Source organism: Crinia signifera, chromosome 5, assembly GCF_055691185.1.
Source record: "Crinia signifera chromosome 5, ASM5569118v1, whole genome shotgun sequence".
In the NCBI taxonomy this organism is placed as follows: Eukaryota; Metazoa; Chordata; class Amphibia; order Anura; family Myobatrachidae; genus Crinia; species Crinia signifera.
In genome coordinates, this window is record NC_139221.1 from 299,910,721 (window position 1) to 299,933,745 (window position 23,025).

The 23,025-nt window shown below is 46.0% G+C and overlaps 1 protein-coding gene across 1 annotated transcript; it reads right to left on the minus strand.

Annotated features, from left to right (window-relative positions):
- Nucleotides 1-1,101: 1,101 nt before the first annotated feature.
- On the minus strand, nucleotides 1,102-22,642 carry STEAP4 (STEAP4 metalloreductase). The gene is made up of 5 exons (XM_083189376.1): nucleotides 22,466-22,642; nucleotides 10,958-11,416; nucleotides 8,575-9,102; nucleotides 6,397-6,561; nucleotides 1,102-2,360 (listed from the first exon to the last, which is right to left on the minus strand). Exons 2-5 carry the CDS (start codon nucleotides 11,411-11,413, stop codon nucleotides 2,112-2,114), a joined length of 1,398 nt encoding a protein of 465 aa, XP_083045502.1. The 5' UTR covers nucleotides 11,414-11,416; nucleotides 22,466-22,642; the 3' UTR covers nucleotides 1,102-2,111.
- Between the last annotated feature and the right edge of the window lie 383 nt (nucleotides 22,643-23,025).

Here is a 23,025-nt window from a genome sequence, read left to right on the forward strand (position 1 = left end):
CCCTGTGGTGGCTGGACAGTCAGCAGCGGGGTCCCTGTGGCAGATGGGAAGCATTGCAGCAGTGCTGGGGGATAGATGCCGTGTTCTCCCACTCAAATGCTAGCTCTGCATCTTCCAGCTGCCCTGCTCTCTTGTCACACTGTCTCTTGGGGTCCTACCCCGCTCTCCTCACCCTGTGTCCCAGGCGTCATGAAGAGGCCGTGCCCATGCAGCAGCTCCGACTCCAATGTGCAGCGAGAATAACTACTCCAATGAGGAGGGGGGGGGGCACAATTTTTTTGACCACGTTGACCTATTGCATGTCAACCTTTTTTTATGTCGACCTTTTGACCCAATCAACCTTTTGACCCTATTGCCCTTTTGGGGTAGACCTATTGACTGTCTATCTAGACGCTGTCGATCTATGAACCAGAACCAGTTGTATGCATAGGGGTGTGGTATGACGGCCCCACGTTCAGGATTCTGATGGTCAGTATACTGACATCGGCATCCCAACTGCCAGTACTCCGACAGGGGAGCAAGTGCAAAAAAGCCCCTTGCGGGCTCGGTGGCTCGTTGCGCTTGCCACAAGTTCTATTCTCCCTAATGAGGGCCGTGGACTTCCACGAGGAAAAATAGCCTGTCAGTTGGGATCCAGTCGGGATTCCGATGACGGTATACTGCCCGTCGGAATCCTGACTGTTGTTTTAATTGCATCATCTCTAAAGTGGAGGGTTTTCAATTGCTCATTGTTCCGTCTGAATTCTATCGTCTTGTACTAACAGTTATAACAACAAAAATTTTAATATTGTAGAGAGATAATGGAAAATGAAATGCTGACACAGACACAGCAAATAGTTAAACACAAGAGAAAGCTCAATCTTATACCCCTTTCACACCGCCGCAAAAACACAGGTTTTTCCCTCGTGGACCCGGGTCAGCAGCGGTGTAAAAGGGGTTGGATCCGTGTTCCAACTGCCGGGTCAGATCTGGGATTTGGGTGTAAAATGGGTATTAATCTTTGCAAAGTTTAACACAACATAGCAAAATGGTGTATACTGTAGCAGCGCTTTGACCATTTAAAAAAGAATATAATTATCCTATAAATAAGGATTGGACTGATTTTACATATATGAATACATTTTAATAAATAAAAATTAACTGATGATAAAGCAATATTTAGTTTAAGAACAATTCAAACAGCATTGAATTATGTTATCCTGCACAGTTCTTGGTAAGTGGAAGTGGTACTGTCCGTTCCTAGTATGCCCCTATGTTGTATTTAGGTAGGTAAATCGTTAATTATCATCCACCATATGTATTGTGGCAGTCCTGCACTCCTGTTTGCCTCCTGGCAAGGTGTATTAAACTGGTCATGGGGGAATCCAGTCCACCGTGGAGGATAGCTGGCAGTATTTAAAGAAGCTGGTGGAAGGCGCTCCTATTGGGGTGCATGCACTAGTGATGGAAACATCTGGGGCTGATCTGGGTCAGTCCACACAATCAAACAGATGTACCAGGACAGGGTCCAAGAAAGCTGTGACGGTTACACTGACGCGTTTTGCCATTTCAAGTGACAACTTGTTGTTGCCTTCAGAAGGGTTCTTATACTGAATGAATAAATGGTAATTGATCACAACATATTTAGGAACAGAAAACTGGATTATTGCTTTTATTGGAGAAGTGAAGTTTGGTTCCCTAGAAATCCAATTCCACCCGATTTTTGTGGATCCGAATCAACCCAAAAACCTATTCTATATCTCCCAGGAGATCCAATGTGAGGTTTGTTCCGATGTTCAGATTTAAAATCCAAATTTTTGTTTTTGGATTGCCAAAAATACATTATTTTAGACTTTTTCTTTATTTTTAATCATTTTTATCAATGATTATTATTTTTAGATTGATTTCAACTTAACCAAAACACTTGAAGGTGTTTTATCAACACTAAAAACAAGATCCGCACACATCTCAAATTTTTATTGAATACTGCGCCTTTAAGCCAAACTCCTATTGTATTATATAATGTTCTGTGTAGTTTAAAAACCTTTTCTTTAAAAAATAAAAAAAGTTGTAGTTATTCAGCCCAGCCATTACCGAAAGTCTGATATATACAGTAGCTTGATATCGTCTTTTTAAACCTTTGCGTTCGAATGGGTTTTCGAAGATCTTTCCCATCCTTGACGTATGTTGGTAATCCTTTTATCAATGCATGGGATTATCAGAATGAATTTCAGAATTAGGACTATGCAGGGAATGGTGAGTGATAACGTGTAAGCAGGAGGCATGTACCACCTGAAACTGGCCACATTAAGGAATTTGCTCCAGCCGTAGAGGAATGCATGTCCTGTGCACAGCAACAGCGTAAGGTAGCCAAGTTTTGACTGGAAAAAAAAATTATATTGGCGTAAATAATTTGTGAGAAGTACATACATGTGGTATCAGAGAAGCGAATGCTGAAAGAGCGATCAGATAAGTAGGATGAGAATCAGGAAAGAGCTGTGTCATTAAGACCAATGGATTGTAGTGTTTGTATGAGGAGAAACAGTGCCAAAAGCAGCAGAGAGATCAAGAATGAATGAGTAGTTAGTAATGGCCTTTACATTTAGCAGTGGCCAGATCATTGACTACTTTAGTCAGTGCTGTCTCTGTGGAGTGTGCGGAAAGAAAGCCTGACTGAAGTGGATCCAATAAGTTGTGGGAGTTAAGAAAGTGTGTGAGGCGAGTGTAGGCAAGCTTAGAGATAGGACGGTAGTTAGAGAGAGAGAGAGTTAGGGTCAGAATTGTGTTGTTTCAGAATGGAAGTAATAATTGCATGTTTGAACAGAGAAGGAAGCAAGAGAGAGATTGCAGATTTTAGTTAAGGTTGGGATGAGCACAGGAGAAAGAATTTTAATGACTTTTGAGGGTACAGGATCAAGAGGAGAGGTAGTGGAGTAGGAGTATGAGAAGACTTTTGATATTTCTTCTGTATTTGTGAGCTCAAATAAGGAAAAAGTGCCAGAGGGTTCAGGTAAGGAATGGAGTACAGTAGGTCACTGGTTGCAGAAGAGCATACAATCTCTTATCAGATGTTATCAATCTCATCCTTAAAGTAGGAGGCAAGTTCTTCTGCAATGATGGTAGTTGGTGGAGAGGGTGAGGCCAGAGAGGGTATAGAAGTGTTTTAAATGTATTAAAAAGTTACTTGGGGTTGGAGGCTTGAAAAAAGATAAGAGATTGGAAGTATGTTTGTTTGGCAGTGTCAAAAGCATTGCAGTATGAGTGGTAGGCAGTCTTATACGTGAGGAAGTCACCCAGACTCCGGGTTTTACACTACTGACTTTCTACTTTACCTGACTGATTATGTAGTTGTCTTGTTATTTTGATGTGCCACAGCTGGCACCTATGTCTGAGTGGGGTGTAATGGGTAGCTGGAGCCACTTCGTCAAGGGCTGTTTCTAGTGTCTGGTACAGGTGGGAAACAGCAGAGTCAATAGAGGTAAATGTAGAGATTTGATGAGAGCTGTTGTTGCAGAGAGGTAGAAAGTTGCATCAACTGTCTATTGTAAGATAATTGGTTGGACCACTGGGTACTTGTTTCTTAGCACGGCCACACCGATTTGCATCGGGGTGGTCGTGTCGGAAAAATCGCGTCGGTCGCATCGCATGCGATGCGACCGACGCGATCGACCCGATTTTTACATTGAATCAAATGTAAATAGGGTCCCTGGGACCCTATTTTACATTGGATTCAATGTAAAATATTCCCCATACCACCAATTTGACCCCCTCAATGCCACCCCACGATTGACGCCAACCCGAAGCGTGGCGAGCGGAGAGAGCCCGCGAGGGTCGGCAGTGCGCGTCCTCCGACCTTTTCATACCCCTACTATCCACGTCGGCGTGGAGTTGAGAATATAAAGTGTGGCGAGCGCAGCGAGCCGGCGAGCCCGAAGCGCGGCGAGCGCAGCGAGCCCCGCGAGGGGCCGCGTATAACTTCACAGGTATACGCGTCCCCACGCGGGGCTCGCCACACTTTATATTCTCAACTCCACGCCGACGTGGAGCTCGCCACGCTTCGGGTTGGCGTCAATCGTGGGGTGACGACGGGGCCATATACAATGTGAAATGGGTCATATTGGCCCATTTCACATTGTTTCCTATGTGAGATGGACTTAATCAAGTCTATCTCATCTTGTGCCATTATAATGGCACAAGACCGACGCGATGCTCCCGATTTCAATGTTAAAAAATATTTTAACATTGAAGCCTATGGCAAAATCGCAGGCATCGCGTCAGTCGCGTCGGGGGCCATGTTAATGGCCGTGACCGACGCGATGCCCTCGATTTTGCCTTTGCCGGCAAAATGGACCTGATTTCAAAGGAAATCGGGTCCATCGCGGGCATCGTGTACCTTAGCTTAAAGGTACACGATGCCCGCGATTGTGGCCGTTCTAGGAAACAAGTACCGACCACTGTTATCTTTTAAAGTTAAGGGGACATGTGTGAAGCCTTTCGGGAGAGATAAAGTGGAGAACTTGTCCAATTCAGCCAATCAGCTTATGTCATTTATCTAGCACAGTCTTTGAAATGTCAGTTAGAAACAGATTCGTTATTTTGGGTGGAATACAGACGCTAGGTCGACACTATGCAGGTGTCGACATACTGTACATTAGGTCAACCACTAAATATCAACATGGCTTATGTCGACACATGAAATAGGTTGACATGGCTAAGGTCGACAGGTTCGGAATGCCGACACAAGCATTAGATTGACAATTGGAAGTTCGACAGTCAAAAGGTCGACATGAGTTTTCAGGTTTTTTTTCTCAAAACAGGTGGTATTTCACACTCTACCATCCACTAGGGCGTGGAGGGAGAATATAATAGTGTGCCGAGCGAGGAACCGCGCCCGAAGCATGGCGAGCACAACGAGCCATGCGAGGGGACGCAGTACGCTGATATGGTGCCCATGTCGACTTACGTCAAAATTTGGGACAAAAAAACGTAAAAAACTCATGTTGACCTTTTCATTGTCGACCTTGCCATTGTAAACCTATGGCTTGTGTTGACCTTCCAACACTGTTGAGCTTAGCCATGTGTTGCCGTTAGTTTTTGACCTCATGTATGTCTACCTTCATAGTGTCAACCATATAACCCATACCAATGCAATTGGCATTATTTCAAATCTCCTATAAGCAGAGGCAGAACTCTGGGAGGCAATGGAGTCATCACCCGCCGGGCTCCTGCTCCCAACAGGGCACCTCTCCTCCCCTTCAAGTTTGAATCATGTAATTAAAAGCAGTTGATATCGCTAATGTGGCTGATTGGGTTCAAACATAATTTGTGCAAGTTTCACACTCTGTATTAGATCCCATGACCTGTCCTTATGGAGACAGACACCTTACTGATTGAGCTGTTTGGGGGGCACCAAAATTTATCTTGCCTCCGGGCAACTCGGATGAACTTACGCCACTGCCTTTAAGTAAAACTATAATAAAACTAATAAGGTTTAAATGAAAAGAGTTCAATGTTTTCCAGTGTTTGGTGTTCCTTTATTAAGTGGATTCCTGTGTTATCATCAACAATGTGTCACTTAACCTTTACCATTCTCCTACTTACCATTTGTAGTGTACATGTGCATCTCTGTTTTTGTTTGAATCGCGTCGCGCGGAGAAGAAGCGGGCACTGAGCTGCCTTGTATGTGGATACAATGCTGAATAACCGCTTACAGTACAGTGCACTTATCCTTTATATTGGTAACGTTTTAAAACGTGTTCTGTCAATGCCTTTATTTTATTCACGTTTATGGTGTATTTAAGAGGCGTCACCTGGCAGTACATCGCATCAGCGCACCGGACCCGAGGGGTCTCTCATTAACGAGGTGAAGCAGGAAGGGACACCGACAAGTTGTATTAATATCTTGTCCACCGAAGCGGGGGAGTGCTCAGGCGATGTTCCCTCCTGGAGACGGCGCATCAGTTCAGACTGATGCGCTGTCTCTTACTGGGCATGCACGAGATCTCATGCACAGCCCGGAACCAGCAGCAGGGCTAGCGTTGTCCCTGCAGTGGGAATAGGACAATGACTGCCCTGGGCAGGCAAAGCGGCCGAGGCGGTTAACGGGTGCTGTATGACTCGGAGGCTGGTCATACATCACCTGCACTGCTAATTGCTTGGAGGATTGAAGAGGACAGCCGCTCCAAGCCTTAATCGGCGGTCTATCCCTAGAGCACGTTAGGTGCACTAGAAATACATTATAAAAAAATGTAACCCCCAGTTAACTAGCATTAAGTGCATATGCTACACTGTATGTTGTCGAGAATATTATGTGTAAGTGGTCCTTAGGTCGACCTTCTGCATGTCGCCTAATAGTGGTCACTGTCAACATAGACACTGTCAAACTAATGATCCATACCCACATAAATGTGAAATCACCTGAACAAAGCGGAATTCCCTCCAGTTGACCGCATTACTGACGGAGGGCAGGGACGTTATTCCCAGGAGAATGTAGAAGAAAAATCCCAGGATTCCAAGTGCTATGTAGGCATCAGACCGCCAGGCCATGACGTTTAGGAAGGGGCTGGTTTCATTCTTATTAATCTGATGTAAAAAAAAAAAAAAAAAAAAAAGTAATTCAATTCAGTTTACATCACAATAAATCACAAAAACAGTGGAACACAAGTAGATGATAACCTATTACATTTTTCTACTACAAATGTAGCCACGCTCATCGTTGCCGGATTGTCACCACTCCTTCCTGTTCGTCACGCCAGATTCACACCAGTGGCGTAGAATCACCACTCTGCGGTATCACTGCTCAATACATTTCAATGACATGCAGGTGCAAATCAGAGGCACGCGTATGGCGATAGGCTCACGCGCATATCGCCACGGGATCGAACATGGCGAATGGAGTGTTAACAGTGAGCATGGCTACATCTGTAATTTTAAAGGCTAACTTCAGTTTAACAGGTTATATACTAGTAGATAATTAGGGTGTTTCATATGAACTGTCACCTGCTGTACCTGACATATGTTTGATAGATGTATACTCTTTAGATCTCATCTTCAGGCACAGGCACTGTTAATTAGTAACCTCTCCCACCTCACTATCCATGCCAATGGGCATGATCCTGTATACAGCTCCCAAACACTCAAGCTGAGCGTGTCAGTTTGCAGTTGGTTTCCTATCAAAGTGTTGCCGTTTGAGGATAGAAGGAGCAATTAAAAACTCTAATACTATATACTGTAGTGTGTGTATATATGGGTGTTTTTTTGACATGAGGCCCAAACTAGCATAGGTCTTGGACTGATCAATCGTCTTTCCTTCCACCTGCCTATAATCCAATTATATAAGCACAATATAGAATATTTAATAAATGCATAAATAACACACATCCATTGTCCATTTTGGAATGCCTAGGACATGCATGCCAAGCCTAGAGCCAGGGGCAGGAATGGTTTTGATGCGCATCTGACTGGTCAGTTTTTTTTGATTGGTACTGCAATGCACAATAAAATCCAGAGCAGCGACCACTACTATTGCGTGGCATTATGTGTATAAGGTGCACTACCGTGTGGTATAACATGTATAAGGGGCATTACTGTGTGGTGTAATTTGAATAGTGAACATTACGGTGGAACATAATGCAAATAAAAGACACTTCTGTGAGGTGTAATGTTTATAAGGTAAATGGGCACTTTGGTAAGGCATAACATGTATAAGATAAAATGGTACTACTATCAGGCATACAGGTAAACAGGCACTACTGTTAGTCATACCACATAGAATATAAAGAGGCACTTCTGCCTCTCTTTACAGTGAGGCGCAATGTATAATGTAAAGGGGCACTTCTGTGAGGCATAACATGTATCAGGAAAAGGGGCACTACTGTGAGGCGTAACCTGTATAAGGTAAAGTGGTACTACTGTCAGGAGCAACATGTATAAGGTAAAGAGGGACTACTCTGATATATAATGCGTATAAGGTAAAGGGTCATTACTGTGAGGCATAACATGTATCATGTAACTGGATACTGCTGTAAGGCATAATGTATATAAGGCAAAGGGCACTACTGTCAGACATAATGTGTATAAGGTAAATGGGACACTAATGTGTGACATAAAGTGAACAGGGGACACTATCATGTGCAATAATGTGAATAAAGTTGCACTACTGTGTGGCCTCATTTGAGTTGGGGGTACATGCCCCTACCTAGCAAGACCATGCCACGTTTTGAGGTGCGCACTGTAGCTATTTAAAATATTGTTCATTGGGGCACCAATACTCTTGATGGCATAGAGCACCAAAAATGTAAAACATGTCTAAGTTAGGCCTGTGGATGAAGATTTCTATGGGTGAGGAGTGTTGCTGTCTACTGCTGTGATCTGTGCTGCTGTGCTGGGTCAGAAGCAGAACTATCGGTGGTACTAGGGATGCCAGCCAAAATATTTCCTAGGGCATCATATTGGTTAGGGCCGGCTCTGCTTAGCGTTGCCTGTAAATCTTGGAACAAGTGTAATATTCAGGTTCAACAGTGCTTTCCTTTGGAAACGGCCATCGGTATACAGTTTGTGGCACAGTATACTCACCATTAATTGCAATGACATTACCTGTGTAATGGTGCTGGTTGTTATCCTGTGCCTAACATAATATCGAATTGGGATGACGAGAGTATAAATCGCATGGAGGAATGCATATGACAATGCCACCAGCCCGAGCTGCTTCCTACATAACATCCATTGGTCCAGCCAGTTCGGGAAGCGACTGTACTTTGTTCCTCTGTACAACTGAAGAATGGCAGCAAACACACCAGGGAGATAAACCAAGGCCAACAGCATGAGAGAGACGATGGGAAAGACCTTGTTAGGGATGGATATCATCATTCGGAATGAGACGTCTTTTCCAGTAACAACAGCGGAGTAGACCACATCTTGTATTACACAGTATAGAAAGACCAGCACGGTCAGTCCTGCACATATGTACATGGGGAGCCTCCACATTGGGAAAAGCTGCAGGGGGTCATTCTCCACCTCGTTAGCAGAGAGCAGAGAACCTTTGTCTTGTGGCGTCAGCCCAATGGCACGTACAATATCCATTACCTTTTGTTTGGCTTTGTTGTCATTGGAACACACAGAGACCTACAACGTACAGCAAACAAACTTTAACATTTCATTTTAATACATTTTATTATTTATTTTCATCTGATCAGGTTTCATTCCACTTGATTTTTCCATAAATGTTGATTTAAACTAAAATCTAAACCAGCGATGATCAAACTGTGGGTCGCGACTCTGTTGTTGACCTTCAGGCTGATGACTTCTCTGATCTCAAACAGTGGTCCAAGGAGTCTGAAAAATCAGTTGAAATCTCTGTTACTTCAGACTACTCGCATCATGTTGTACCTCCGCAATGCTGCTGTGCATGTGTTCTGCTGACCACACATGTGGCACTGGCAACCATTCTGTGGTAACTTGCTGGGGTCCTGTAATAATCTTTATTGTCTGACAGGGTCCCAGAGCAAAACAGTTTGAGAAACCCTGGTGTAAATGAATAATGAATTGACATTCGAGCCTTGATTCAAGGCAGGGTTGCCGACTTTGATGTTTCACCTCTCCGGGAGAACCCCGGAGAGGCAACACATCATAGGGGGCGGGGGCAACGCTGACATCACTTGGCCTCGCCCCCATGCCATAAAACTCAGTGAGTTGTGGGTCAGACCAGCTATTTGTAGTAAATGAACCAGCGGGGAAGAGGGGAGAGGACGCTCTGGCCAGCAAACGGTAGACTTGCCGACCTTCCTGGGGGGCAAGGAGCCTCCCAGCCATTCCGGAAAGGTAGTCAAGCCTGACTTAAGTGAATATACAGTACATTGGGTGATATATTGACCAATGTATAGTTTTGATTTGTATTGGAACAATATATCGACCATATATTTTGTAATTGCGATTATGTGCTATCAGCCATAGCCAGTGGGGTCATCCCTGTTATGCTGCGGAGGACTAAGGGCACTCACAGAGTCAGAATGAATATTGGTGCACTGGAGGCCCCTCAGAATGATAACATTGACAAAAGGTCAACACAAGCAAAAAGTCATCCTGATAAAGGTTGACATGAATTTTTTAGTTTTTTTTTGTGTCTGTGTGGACACCTGAGCACATGGACCCCGAGGTGTACCGCTTACCCTCACTTCAAGCCAGGTGCCTTGTCCCTCTACCCCTGTGCTCAGCACTTCACCATTCCCAACTGGAGTACAAGTTGATGGTAAAGTATAAAAAAAAACTTTTAAAAAAATTGTGAGAAACTCAGGTCGACCCATTCATGCGTCAAGTTTTTGACACAAGCAGTTAGAAGCTGATTGGCTGGCTCTTTAACTCTCTTAGTGGTTTATATTGGGATGGGGAACCTTTTTTCTTCCAAGGGTCATTTGGAAATGGATAAAATCCTTCGGGGGCCATATAAAAGTAAGCAAATTAAAAATGACCCTGCTTCCCCCGTCCCACGCTCCGGCTGCCACTGAATAACTGCTGCCGGCTGCTGCTGCTGACGCCTTTTGCGAGAACTCGATCCCGCCCGTGTCACCACCTCCCCCTTCCTTGTCTCCTGGGCAGACAGACGGGAGGGTAGGTGGTCCAGTCAAGCTGGCTATGGGAGCCATTTACGACCCGCGGGTCAGAGGTTCCCCACCCTTGGTTTAGAACATAGACCCCTAAATTACTTTGCTGTTCTTGTATTGAGTAAAGCAGCCAGCAGATAATTTGGGGCATGATTTTAGTGGGCGTTGTCAAGTGTATGGTGGCAGGTCCTCAGCCCATGAAGAAGTGCCCTCTTTACCTGTTGAAAATTGTAATGGCCCATTGGGGTCGACTGCAGTCTGGACCCCTAGACATGCCTGGGTCTTTCTAAATGCTGTGCCAACCCCTACCCATCACAACTGGTGGAAGTGGAATCCATACCATATGACCATCTACTTAATTTTCATGGAAAGGTGTTTACCTGTCTGCTGGCATCCAGTGCACCGGACTGTAGAGCCCATGCCGATACCGTGTTAAATGCTTTGACGACTGTAGCTCTGGGCTTGATCTGGGCAAGATACTCAGCATTAGATTGAGGATATTGGTTTATTTTCAGGTTATTGCTGACATCTACTAGAATTTTGTCATCTAGTTCTTCTGTTAGCTCATTCAGAAAACTGTAATGGTCCCTCTGTACCGCCAAGATAATAAGGGGACATTTTCCTGCTGCCTCGGCGTGACTTAGAACCTGAACTCCTCTGGGGACCCAGCTATAGTGCCCAGGATTACGGCTTCCGAATATCACAGAAAATCCACTTTGTAGCAGTTTAAATCCAAGTGATCGTCCAAAATCCCCAGTTCCAAAAATGCAAATGCTCTCTTTCTTTTCTGTGAAATCTGAGCACAGAGGTATCATGTTTAAGCCGTTGGGTTCCATTGTCTGAAAGAAGAAATAGACAAAAACTATTATATGGCTTTGCCGATGTCAGCTGTGTAACAGGTATATCAATAGCTAGATGTTGCAGCATATCTCCCAGCACGTGAGGGACAGGAAGCGGGACCCTGCGCATGTCCAAAATTTTGGTGGCGTGGGGGAGTATTGCCTATACTCACTGCGCTCCCGCTTCGTTGCAGTCTATTTACTGCAGAGCAGCACCGGGCAGGGGGGACTCCCAAATGCCTCGCCACCACCACGGAACACTACTGACCTCAGGCAGGACCGTCCCAAAACAACGGGATGGTACCCCCAAAATCAAGACAGCTGGAAGGTATGTTGCAGTAAGAGCTTTCTTAAAATGCTAGGAGCAGTGTCTAATAGTATTTGACTGTTTGGGAATTGCGCTGAGTGTGCTCATAGGTGGTTTTGCCTTGTAAATGATTGCCACTTTAAATATATGGGCAGGCTCACCTTTAATAAAATACACACCCAAATGTATTTACTAAAGGACGTATGCCTATAGCCTGTATTTTTCTGTAGGTTAATGATGGTTGCTAGGAACCAATTGCTGGTGATTGACAGCAGGTCCGATGCGATGCGCGGTCCCGTGTGCATCGCACCGGGGCCTACGAGTCGCACTGGTTGTATAAGCAATCTGTTGGTTTGTTTCTGAGCCGGGCAGGCCTGGCTGGGATAGAAACATAGAAACATAGAATTTGACGGCAGATAAGAACCATTTGGCCCATCTAGTCTGCCCCTTTTTTACCCTTCAGGTAAACTCAACCCTTTTTAATCCTTATTTCTTTGTAAGGATATTCATATGCCTATCCCAAGCATGTTTAAATTGTTCTACTGTCTTAGCCTCTACCACCTCTGATGGGAGGCTATTCCACTTATCCACTACCCTTTCTGTGAAGTAATTCTTTCTAACATTTCCCCTGAACCTACCTCCCTCCAGTTTCAGTGCATGTCCTCGTGTTTTATTACTCGTTTTCCTTTGAAGAAAATTTCCCACCTGTACTATGTTAAAACCCTTGATATATTTGAAGATTTCTATCATGTCCCCCCTCTCCCTTCTCTGCTCCAAACTATACATGTTAAGATCTTTTAGTCTATCCAGGTAAGTTTTGTGATGTAGGCCATGCACCATTTTAGTTGCCCTTCTTTGTACACTCTCCAATGTATTTATATCCTTCTGAAGATATGGCCTCCAGAACTGGACACAGTATTCCAGATGAGGTCGTACCAATGACCTATAAAGTGGCATTATTACGTCTTTTTTTCTGCTACTGATTCCTCTCCCTATGCAACCAAGCATCTGACTAGCCTTCCTCATTGCTTTGTTACATTGCCTCCCTGCCTTTAAGTCACTTGAAATAGTGACTCCTAGATCTCTTTCCTCCTCAGTAGTTTCCATTATAGTACCCTTGATACTATATTGAGCCTTTGGGTTTTTGAGTCCCAAGTGCATAATTTTGCATTTTTTAGCATTAAACTGTAGTTGCCATTAGCATGCGATATATCGCATGCAAAAGGCCTCCATGTAATATATCACATCGATCCTGTCGCCTGGGAAGGAGTAGAAATTGTGGCGTAAATACACCATAAGATGCACACAGAGAGGTGCAATTTGGTTTGTGCTTTTGGGTGGTAACAGAGGGTTTTGTGTTGATCATTGTTGATCAGTTAACATCTTTCACCGGGGACCATATTCAGGCAAAGATTCTGTGCCTCCATAGTACATGTACAACTTTTACCGTGTGACCCTTGGTGTGTCTTAATACATAAAGGGGGTCATTCACACCTGTTCGGTAGGCTGCATATATTCGCAGCATAGCGAACAGGTAGATGCAATGCGACCAAATGCCCCCTCCCCCCCCCCCACTGTGCGAATCCCCGCTCCTGCTCTGTTAATGCACTTCCTTGCCAGTGGCAATTGCTAAAGTGGGGCCACAGCACAGTCCAAAATACAAAGAGGGAACCACACCAACTGTCACCCCAAACATTGCCGGCATGGCCTCCGTGGCAGTTGGTGTGACTCACCTATTGGAATTTTGAACCGTGCTGCAGCCCCACCTCAGCAACTACCACTCACATGGATGTCCAGGAACAGAGCATTGGGGAGTGTGGGGAGGCTGACAATCATAGAACAACGAAAGTATAATGACTAAAGTACAATTGGACACAGAAACGTTGGTCATGAAGCATCTTTCCTACCGGTGCTGGAGAAATGGGGACTTGTGCTGGGCCCCTCCAACCAGCCCAGGCCTAGGGAGTAACTGGCCACCCTCCAGTCTGCATTCCTGGAGTGGATTGTCTGTAATAAATTATTCATATATAAGCATGTCCTTGTGGGTTCAGGAATGGTCCAAGTGGAAGTAACCATATAATGGGCCAGATGCACATAATGGGCCAGCTTCATATGTAATAAAGTGGAGAATGATAAACCACCAGCCAATCAGCTCCTACCTGACATTTTTCAAACCCAGTCTGTGACATGACAGGTAGGAGCTGATTGGCTAGCTGTTTATCACTCTCCATTTTGTCACTTTTTGAAACTTAGTGCACCTGGCCCCATGTCATTAATGGTGGGAAGAAGACGTGCATGTCTTCTTCCCACTAATAAGGACAGTGGGGGTGATTCTGGTTGACTTGCTCAGCAGCGTAACTAACACCACCCGCGCAAATGCCCGCTGCGGTCTGCACATCACTGCATAAACATCCATTCGCAGGGGAGGCTAAGGGGACGAAATTAGGGTGGCGTGCTCGCCGAACGTCGAAAGATTTCTTCCCTGTTCCCAAATCTAAGTCAATCTTGACGTATATTTGCACCGTTCGGTCTGAGAACGCATGGCTATGCCCAGCGTCTTCCTGGGCGCACCCAGCGTTTTCATGGGTACGTCCAGAAAACGCTCCCCCTGCCCGCCTCGATTCGACCCCCCCCCCCCGTGCGAACACCTCGGCGACTCTGGAAGTCGCCAATGCCACCCACAAAGCAGCCCTGCACACGTGCATATGGGAATGTACACATAGGTTAAACATCGCCCCCCGGTGCAAATGTGCAAATTAGAATAACCACCATTAAATGGTTACTTCCAATTGGACCATTCCTGGACCCACAAGGACGCACATTCCATCTAGGACATCACTTTGGGTCTCCATAATTATCTTGGCCAGCACATCAGCACCATAAATCTGGTAATGATCCACTGACTTTCAGTTAGGGACATTGTCATCCTAATCATCGGGCGGTGGAAGATTTGATGAATATATATCTGGCATTATGTGTTTATGCCATCGGGTCTGTGTGTGTGTGTGGTCTATAGCCCTCTTTGGTCCTATGTGTGTGGTCTGTATATAACAATAGAAACAGGTGAGAGCGATATACATGTGTATTTTTGTCCATCTATATTGCATTTTTATTTACTGATTCATTTTAAATCTTGCTTTTTAATACATAAAAGGCTTACTATATGCCTCACCTCTGAGGTGCAGTACTGCCGGTGACCACTAGAGGCCACCTGACAGACCAAATTACCCCTTAACCGAAAGTGAAAGTAAAGTGATCTGTTTTAAACTTGCTGGAGCTGTGAAGACAGAGATTGGAGGTAGGTGCAGATAGGGACTAATGCGTCATTTTGACAGGCTTTTAACTAGTAACATTAAAAAATATAAACACTAATCATTTTCTACAGACAATCTATTCTATAATATCAAGATTTTATTCATATATTTCTTTCTCTACATTATCATACATGGCTGCAATAGACATGACTGCAATTGTCATGACAGCTCTGAGGAATACATTTATGCTGCTTTCACACTGCAAAACCTGGTATTTAAAACGTGTTTTTTTTTTTTTAATGGGTCAGAGAAGTTTAACCCCTTTCACATCGCATGTAAATACCTGGTCTAAAGCAGGTTTGCGGTGTGAAAGCAGCATGAGGGTGACACACTAGAGCCGGCACTAGTACTTCCCTCACATACCTGTAGGTTGGTATATTTAGGCATGGCTGTACTCAGACCTATGAGTGGTAGGAACCGGGACCAGTCTTCCTGGGAAACTTAACCCTATACACCCCGGAGCATGCAAGCTGCAGACTGCCGTTACCTCATCCATATATGTATAGTGCCGGCTCTGCCACACTGTGCCCAGATCAGGTTGTCCGCGGCATGTCTGCTAGTATGCACATCCGGGCTGTGCATGTATGTCCTGGCTGGCGTGCAGCACGTTAGTGCCGGGGTCACATCCACTAACCCCCGGCTGGTTGCTCTGCTATGCATCGGGGTACCAGGGCTGGATCTCCTCCGGCTGGCTGCTCTGCTCCCAAACACCGGGGCTAGATCTCTCCCAGCTGGCTGCTCCCGGACAACGGGGAGAGTGCCCTCCACACTCTGAAGTCTCTCTCTGGTGCAGGGTACACTGAGCATTAGCTGGTCCCCTCTGAGCCAACGCCGTGCATATTTAATGAGCCGGACGCTCATTACATATGCACATATGTAATGAGCGGCCGGCTCATTAAATATGTACGGCGCTGGGGACCAATAATGCTCACTGCTGCCTGGGTACCATTTCAGACCCCTTCAGACAGGTCTGAAACGGGTAGAACCCTGCTTTTTTACCGTTTTAAAATACCAGTTATTTTAAAACGGTAAATTCACTCTGGACCTTTCACTGCACATATTATCGTTTTGAAACGGTAAAAAAAAGGGCAATATACCGGTTAATATGTGCAGTCTGAAAGGGGCATGCATTTAATCCTAACACATCAACTCATCATAACCATAAGCACATACTGCAAATGCTAAGAACTTTCTGACAGTGGCGTAACTTCAAATATTGCATTGGGAATTCCTTCTATTGTAATAGATATGAGACTAATTAAAGAGAGTGCATGCATACCAATATGTATAATTTTATTTAAAAAATCAATGGGTAAAAATAAATTTGATAATATCAACCCTAAGACAAATCTATTGGGTGTAAAGTGTCCCTTGGGCTAAGTCCCTTGGTACTTGTGTATTAGCAGGGCGCCCGGCTACGCTGACAACGTACCTTAGGATACGTTGCCAGCGTAGCGTAGCCGGGTGCCCTGCTAATATGTGTGTAGCGCGTTATACTTACCTAACGTCCATCACGATCCCCGCAGCAATGTCCCCGGCGCCAGCTTTCCCCTTTTCCGGCATGCGCCTCCTCCATGACACCCCGGCGGCAGCATTCCCCTCCTCCGGCAGTCACTCCCCGGCAGCAGCAATGTACGTAATTCAGCGTAGTGCCGCTGGAGGAGCATAACATGGTTTCCCTGCTCCCCCAGCGGCACTACGCTAATTGCGTACATTGCTGGCACCGGGGAGTGACTGCCGGAGGAGGGGAACTCTGACGCCGGGGTGTAATGGAGGAGGCGAGTGCCGGAGGAGGGGAATGCTGGCGCCGGGGACATCGCTGCAGGGATCATGATGGACATTTGCCGGGCCGGAGGAGGGTAAGTATAAAGCACTACACACACACTATCAACACACATTTCACCCACTAACACAATCATATCCCCACTATCCACATCATACCCCCAGCATCCACGTGGGCCCAAGTGGATTCTGGGGGTATGACGTCCCGAGACATGTGATATCATACAGTCTCTAGTTCACAGTCTAGGACCAATAATCGATAGTTAATATAAATCCTGAGTTGGTTCCAGGCGCCGTCTGCAATAAGCACTCCTCGGCAACTGCACATCACATACCTGTAGGGCGCTGGATGATGGATCGGATGGATCCTATTGCCGGACTGGTGCTTGGTTTTAATTGCTGCGGTTGAAGAAATAGCAACCTTTGGATCTCTGTGGATACTTGGCAAGAGTGACGATAGGGTCCTGGGTTGCCCAAGGGGAAAGAAACTCTTTCCTTGACGCGATTCTCCGTCTAAGAACTCGGACGGTTTCCTCAGTAATAGGCAATCACTCTACTATTTATAGTGGACGGCTGGTAGATGTAACCCACCGCACTATGGCCAGAGTGCACGCTGGAGATTGAATTATATCCAAAGATCCAATATCAGAATAAATATTCAAGACGGAGATGAAAGCAGAATGGAATGTGATCATAGTGTTACCACATGACATTACAGTGTTCATGTCTAGCCCCTGCTTTTATGTGATGCTGAATATCTTCATTCAACTTGAAGCAGCCTTGAGACCTATTAATGTTCACTTAGGGCCTTTGTATATTGTATAAAGGTCACCAACAAACGTCTGCCAGAGATACAGCACATGAATAAAGGATAGATAGAAAGATAATTAGGTCATCCGGAGCTTCCTACACATTTCATCATTCAGACTTCATCAAAGAAGTGTGACTGGTGGAACCTGCAGGGTGGTTCCTGATGACCACCGTGGCCCTTATTCTGGTTGGGGCGGTAATATCCGCGTGCGTTCGTGCCGCCGATGTTTTGTGTCTGCGCATGTGCAGAGGCGTCTCTGCGCATGTGCGAGCGGGACGCACGGCCACATTCCGCATGAAATGTGTACACTACGAACAGGGGGTGGAGAGGGGTGTGAAGGGCTGTTTGGGCTCATTACCATATGTTTACACCCCGCGTTTCATGGGCGTTCCCATGCAAACGCTGGGCGTACGTATGGTAATGCGGCCGTGACGCACGTGTAGGGGGCGGACATATGACATTGCCGGATGTCAGCTGCCCGCCCAGATCCCTGCTTTTGCACGGAGAAATGCCCGTGTGGTCTGAGGTTGCGGGAGCTGCCTGGCCACTCGGTCCTGCATTCGATGGTCTGCGACCATCAAATGATGGGGGAGGTTCCCCGAGATGGAGGAGGTGTATTCATGAGAAATACACGTGCGGTCCGTTCGGACAGCTTCTTACCGCGTACGGACGGAGGTGGCGATCCGTATGAAAGGCGGGGTTTAGGACGCACGGTGCTGGCCGCATATTCGGATCCGGCCGCACTGATCAGAATAAGGGCCACTGTACTCTAATAGCACTGATTTCCATATGTGCCTCATATCAGGATTAAAAAAATAATAATTTTTAAATACATTTTTTAAATTATGTTTATGGATTTAGATTAAATAAATACATTTAAAAAAATGTTTTCACTTGTGCTCCTGATTGAATATATTTGAGACTATATTTAATTAGTATATTATTTATGGTAAAAGTAAGTTCGGTACTCTTTACCTAGAAGGGCGCCCGCGATTGGAATCGCGGGCGTCGGGGGTAAAAAATCGCGGGCATCGCGGGTAAATCGCGGGTACATTAAAATCGGGTGCCCGCGATGACCGCGATTTTCCCATAGGGATCAATGTTAAAAACGGTGATTGACCGCGATTTTAATGTTAAATGCCTCAATGCCCGCGATTTGGCCATAGGAATCAATGTTAAATGGGCCACAGAGCCCTAATAGTCACCGTGAACTCTGAAATGGCCCCCACAATTGTTAACGCCACCCCACGATCAACGTGAACCCGAAGCGTGGCGAGCGCAGCGAGCCCGCGAGGGGCGGCGGTACGCGTCCTCCGACCTTTTCATGCCCTACTATCCACGTCGGCGTGGAGTTGAGAATAGAATAGTGTGGCGAGCGCAGCGAGCCACCGAGCCCGAAGCGTGGCGAGCGCAGCGTGCCCCGCGAGGGGACGCGGATACCTTCACAGGTAAACGCGTCCCCTCGCGGGCTTCACAGGTGTCCGCTTTTCGCCACGGACACCTGTGAAGCCCGCGAGGGGACGTGTATAACTGTGAAGGTATCCGCGTCCCCTCGCGGGGCTCGCTGTGTTAGCCACGCTTCGTGCTCGGTGGCTCGCTGCGCTCGCCACGGACACCTGTGAAGCCCGCGAGGGGACGCGTATAACTGTGAAGGTATCCGCGTGTCCTCGCGGGGCTCGCTGCGCTCGCCACGCTTCGGGCTCGGTGGCTCGCTGCGCTCGCCACACTATTCTATTCTCAACTCCACGCCGACGTGGATAGTAGGGCATGAAAAGGTCGGAGGACGCGTACCGCCGCCCCTCGCGGGCTCGCTGCGCTCGCCACGATTCGGGTTCACGTTGATCGTGGGGTGGCGTTAACAATTGTGGGGGCCATTTCAGAGTTCACGGTGACTATTAGGGCTCTGTGGCCCATTTAACATTGTTTCCTATGTAAAAATCGCGGGCATTGAGGCATTGAACACTAAAATCGGGTCCAATCTCATTTTTAACATTGGTCCCTATGGGAAATCGCGGCCATCGCGGGCATCGCGTCGCACCCGATTTTTAGTGCATTCGATGGTCGCGATGGGCGCCCTTCTAGGTAAAGAGTACCGTAAGTTCTTTTAAGGATCTTTACCACTATATATGTGTCACTATTGACCGCCAGATACAGTACGCCTATCCACCCTTTTCACATACTAACACTGCACTGACTGAACATGTAGAATATCCAAAAAGTCGGAAAGAGAAAATGATTGCCACTTTAGAAAGATGGGAAGACTCTAAACAAGGAAATCTCGAATTGTCATGTTGCTAAACTAGGGTACTGTTTAAAAAAAATGTGCTCTATAGTAACCATGTGATCAAAACAGTCACCACTCATAGGCTAACATTTTGAGGAATAATTTTCTGTGCTATAACGCATCATTTTACCATTGTCTTACATTGACAGACCTGTAAAAACCTGGCTATATACTATACTGGGTGTGAATTGTTAACTCAGAACCCTTAATAGGTTTAGCCAATATGAAGTGCAGGACAGGCCAACCTGTGGCTCTCCAGATGTTGTGAAACTACAAATCCCAGCATGCTTTGCCACAGTTTTAACACTCCCTTATAGCAAAACTGTGGCAAGGCATGATGGGATTTGTAGTTTGACAACATCTGGAGAGAGACAGGTTGGCCAGGCCTGATGTAGTGTGTCATGCCCGTAGAACGGCGCTGCGATACTCATCTGTCCGTCAGCTTCAGTCCTTGCGCTGCCCCGGCGTTTGGCTGAGGGGCTACGGCAGGTAGGAGGCACAGACGATAGCTTCTCCATGGGTCTGGTCTCTACAACGCCAGCTCCGGCCCGGGTGTGGGCGCCTCCATCTTACTTCTGGGTAGGGGTGTACGAGTTTCTGCTCTTTTCTGATCTCTGCTGGAGGTCTGGCCAATGACAGTCCCTCAGAAGGGATTTATTCCAGGACACTAGAGTTCCCGTTGCTGGAATGGGATAGGTACGAAATCCCTGCGGTCGGAATCCCAACCGCCGAAATACCGACAAGGGGGGGGCCGGGGATCATCCCCCCTTGCGGGCTCGCTCACTATTTAATTCTCCCTCTATGGGTTTCGTGGACACCCATAGAGGGAGAAATTGCCGGCATTGCGGCGGTCTGGATTCCGGCATCGGTATTTCGACTGCCGGGATTCCGACTGCCGGGATTTCGTACCTATCCCATTCCTGCCGGAGCCCCTCAGCCAAACGTTGGAGCAGTGCAAGGACTGAAGCCGACAGGCAGATGAGTATCGCGGCGCCGTTATCTATGCCAAGGAGGCAAATTTTCAGTTCCGTTAACACACCAAGTTGGCAAACCTTCTGTTACATTAATATGCCAAGTGGGCACTTCTTTAGTTACATAATTTCTCCAGGTGGGCTATCCTCAGTCGCCCAAAAAACACTTTCAGTTTGTTTCCTTTTAAAGAAACCAGCAGTAGCAGTATCTTCACCATCCACCTTCGGTGCCTACTACTTCCCTGACTACCGAGGCACTTCCGCAGGAGGGTCACGACCTGCTGCGTGCAAGCAGCGCAGTCCAAACCCCCTTGTGGGGGGTCACTGGTGAAAACTGCCACACGGTTAGACTCCGCGCCTACGTCTGGAAGTTGATGGAACGCTTCGGTAGTCTTGCAAAGGCAGTACAATCACCAAGCCACCTTCACTCCAGCCGTATCTCCAGTGTCAGAACAACCGCACAGAGCGCCTCTACAAACCCAGTCTGAGACATATTGTAGTGTTAGTATTAACTCTTATTTATTCTTATTCTACAGGTGACATTTGTATGCAGCATTACGGATTATAAGGAATTCCACAGAAGAATTTTAACAACAACAGCTAAGACAATCTGGGGGCGTACTGGCCCCAAATTGTCTTAGCTGTTGCTATATGAATTTTTGGCTGCAAGTACTATACAGTGGAGTTACAAGATGCTTTAGGAACATTGAACCATATTTCAGGACACCCAGTGATTAAATTAAAGAGCACGTGAGAGGGACTCTAGAACAAGGTAAGTTCTCTGCAAAGTCTGCTGCTACAGTATATCAATACAAAGGGGTACATTTACTAAGATGGGAGTTCAGGCTGGTAAATCCACAGAACATGCACAATGCACAACGGTATAGATGTTAGTACATGCACAGGCAGAACAACACATAAACAGGTTGCTACACTGTTATGTGCACCAATGGTAAAAGGAAATATAGAGTACAGTATGCAAACTTTTACTGCACTGACAACATAGTAACATACAGTATTCAGCCTGGTTAGCCTATCTTTGTATTCTAGTGATTCAAGACCTTTTACTAGCTTAGACGCCCCTTCTCTGTACCTGTTCCAATTCATTTATGTCCTTCCTAAGGTGCGGTACCCAGAAGTGAACACAATAATCCAAGTGTGGTCTCACCAATGCCTTGTAAAGAGTCACTATCACATCGGCATCCCTTGAATCCATTCCCCTTTTAATGCATGCCAGTGTCCTGTTTGCTTTTGCTGCTGCACTTGAGCAGTGTGCACTATTACCCAAATTATCATCTATGATGACCCCCAAGTCCTCCTCTACAGCATAATTCCCTATGTATTTAATAACTTACACAAACCCTCAAGATAATTTATCTCTATCTATTCTAGCGTTTGCTTTTGGAGTTTGCTGATCCTTGACCTGGTCTCTTTGCCGAAAGAGGGGAACAACATCCAGCTGTAGCAGGAACAGAACCATCTGTACATTGGCACGTTGCTCACAGCAGAAAGTTTTATTTTTTTTTAGAACGTGCAGAACAGGATGAAAAATACACAGAATTAAGTTTTTTTTTACTTACTTGCAGGTAAGGGATCTCCTTACTAAGAGGCTGATGAAATATGTGCAAAGTGACACCGCTGAGTGTATGTCCAGCACCAGGCTGTTGATCCTTGATCTGACGTATTTATTTTGGTGGAGGATTTCGCAAGCTCCTGTCTTCCTGGAAGCTAAACTGTACTGAAAGATTTGCCAAAATCAATGAGGGGAAAATAGTTCTGCAACAGTACATTGTGTAACTCCTCCGTCCCAGGGCTCGTGGTGGAATGTTTTATTTTGAAGTGGTCACTATAACGAAAATTCCAATTACCGATGAAAGTGCTGAGGTTGTTCTTCTGGCATCATCAAGGGTTCAAACATTGAGTATGAATTCTGTCATTTCGGAATTTCCAGGGGCTGTTGCAGAGTTTAAATCAAATCTTCTGTAATTGCTTCTATCGCTGCGTACACAGAACTAAGGGGCCGATTTGGGATCATTCGTAGTGATAAGAATTCGGCGCCAGCCTAAATGCTCGGGGATTGCACATGTGCATTTATGCAAATGTGCAAAATCCGGCACCAAACTGTTTACACACAGTTACA

Coding starts and splice junctions, on each gene's coding strand:
- STEAP4 (XM_083189376.1), bottom strand. CDS start 11,413: ATGGAACCCAACGGCTTAAACATGATACCTCTGTGCTCAGATTTCACA. Junction 6,562..8,574: donor CAACCAGCACCATTACACAG/GTAATGTCATTG, acceptor TTTTTACATCAG/ATTAATAAGAATGAAACCAG. Junction 2,361..6,396: donor GGGAATTCCGCTTTGTTCAG/GTGATTTCACAT, acceptor TTTTTTTTCCAG/TCAAAACTTGGCTACCTTAC.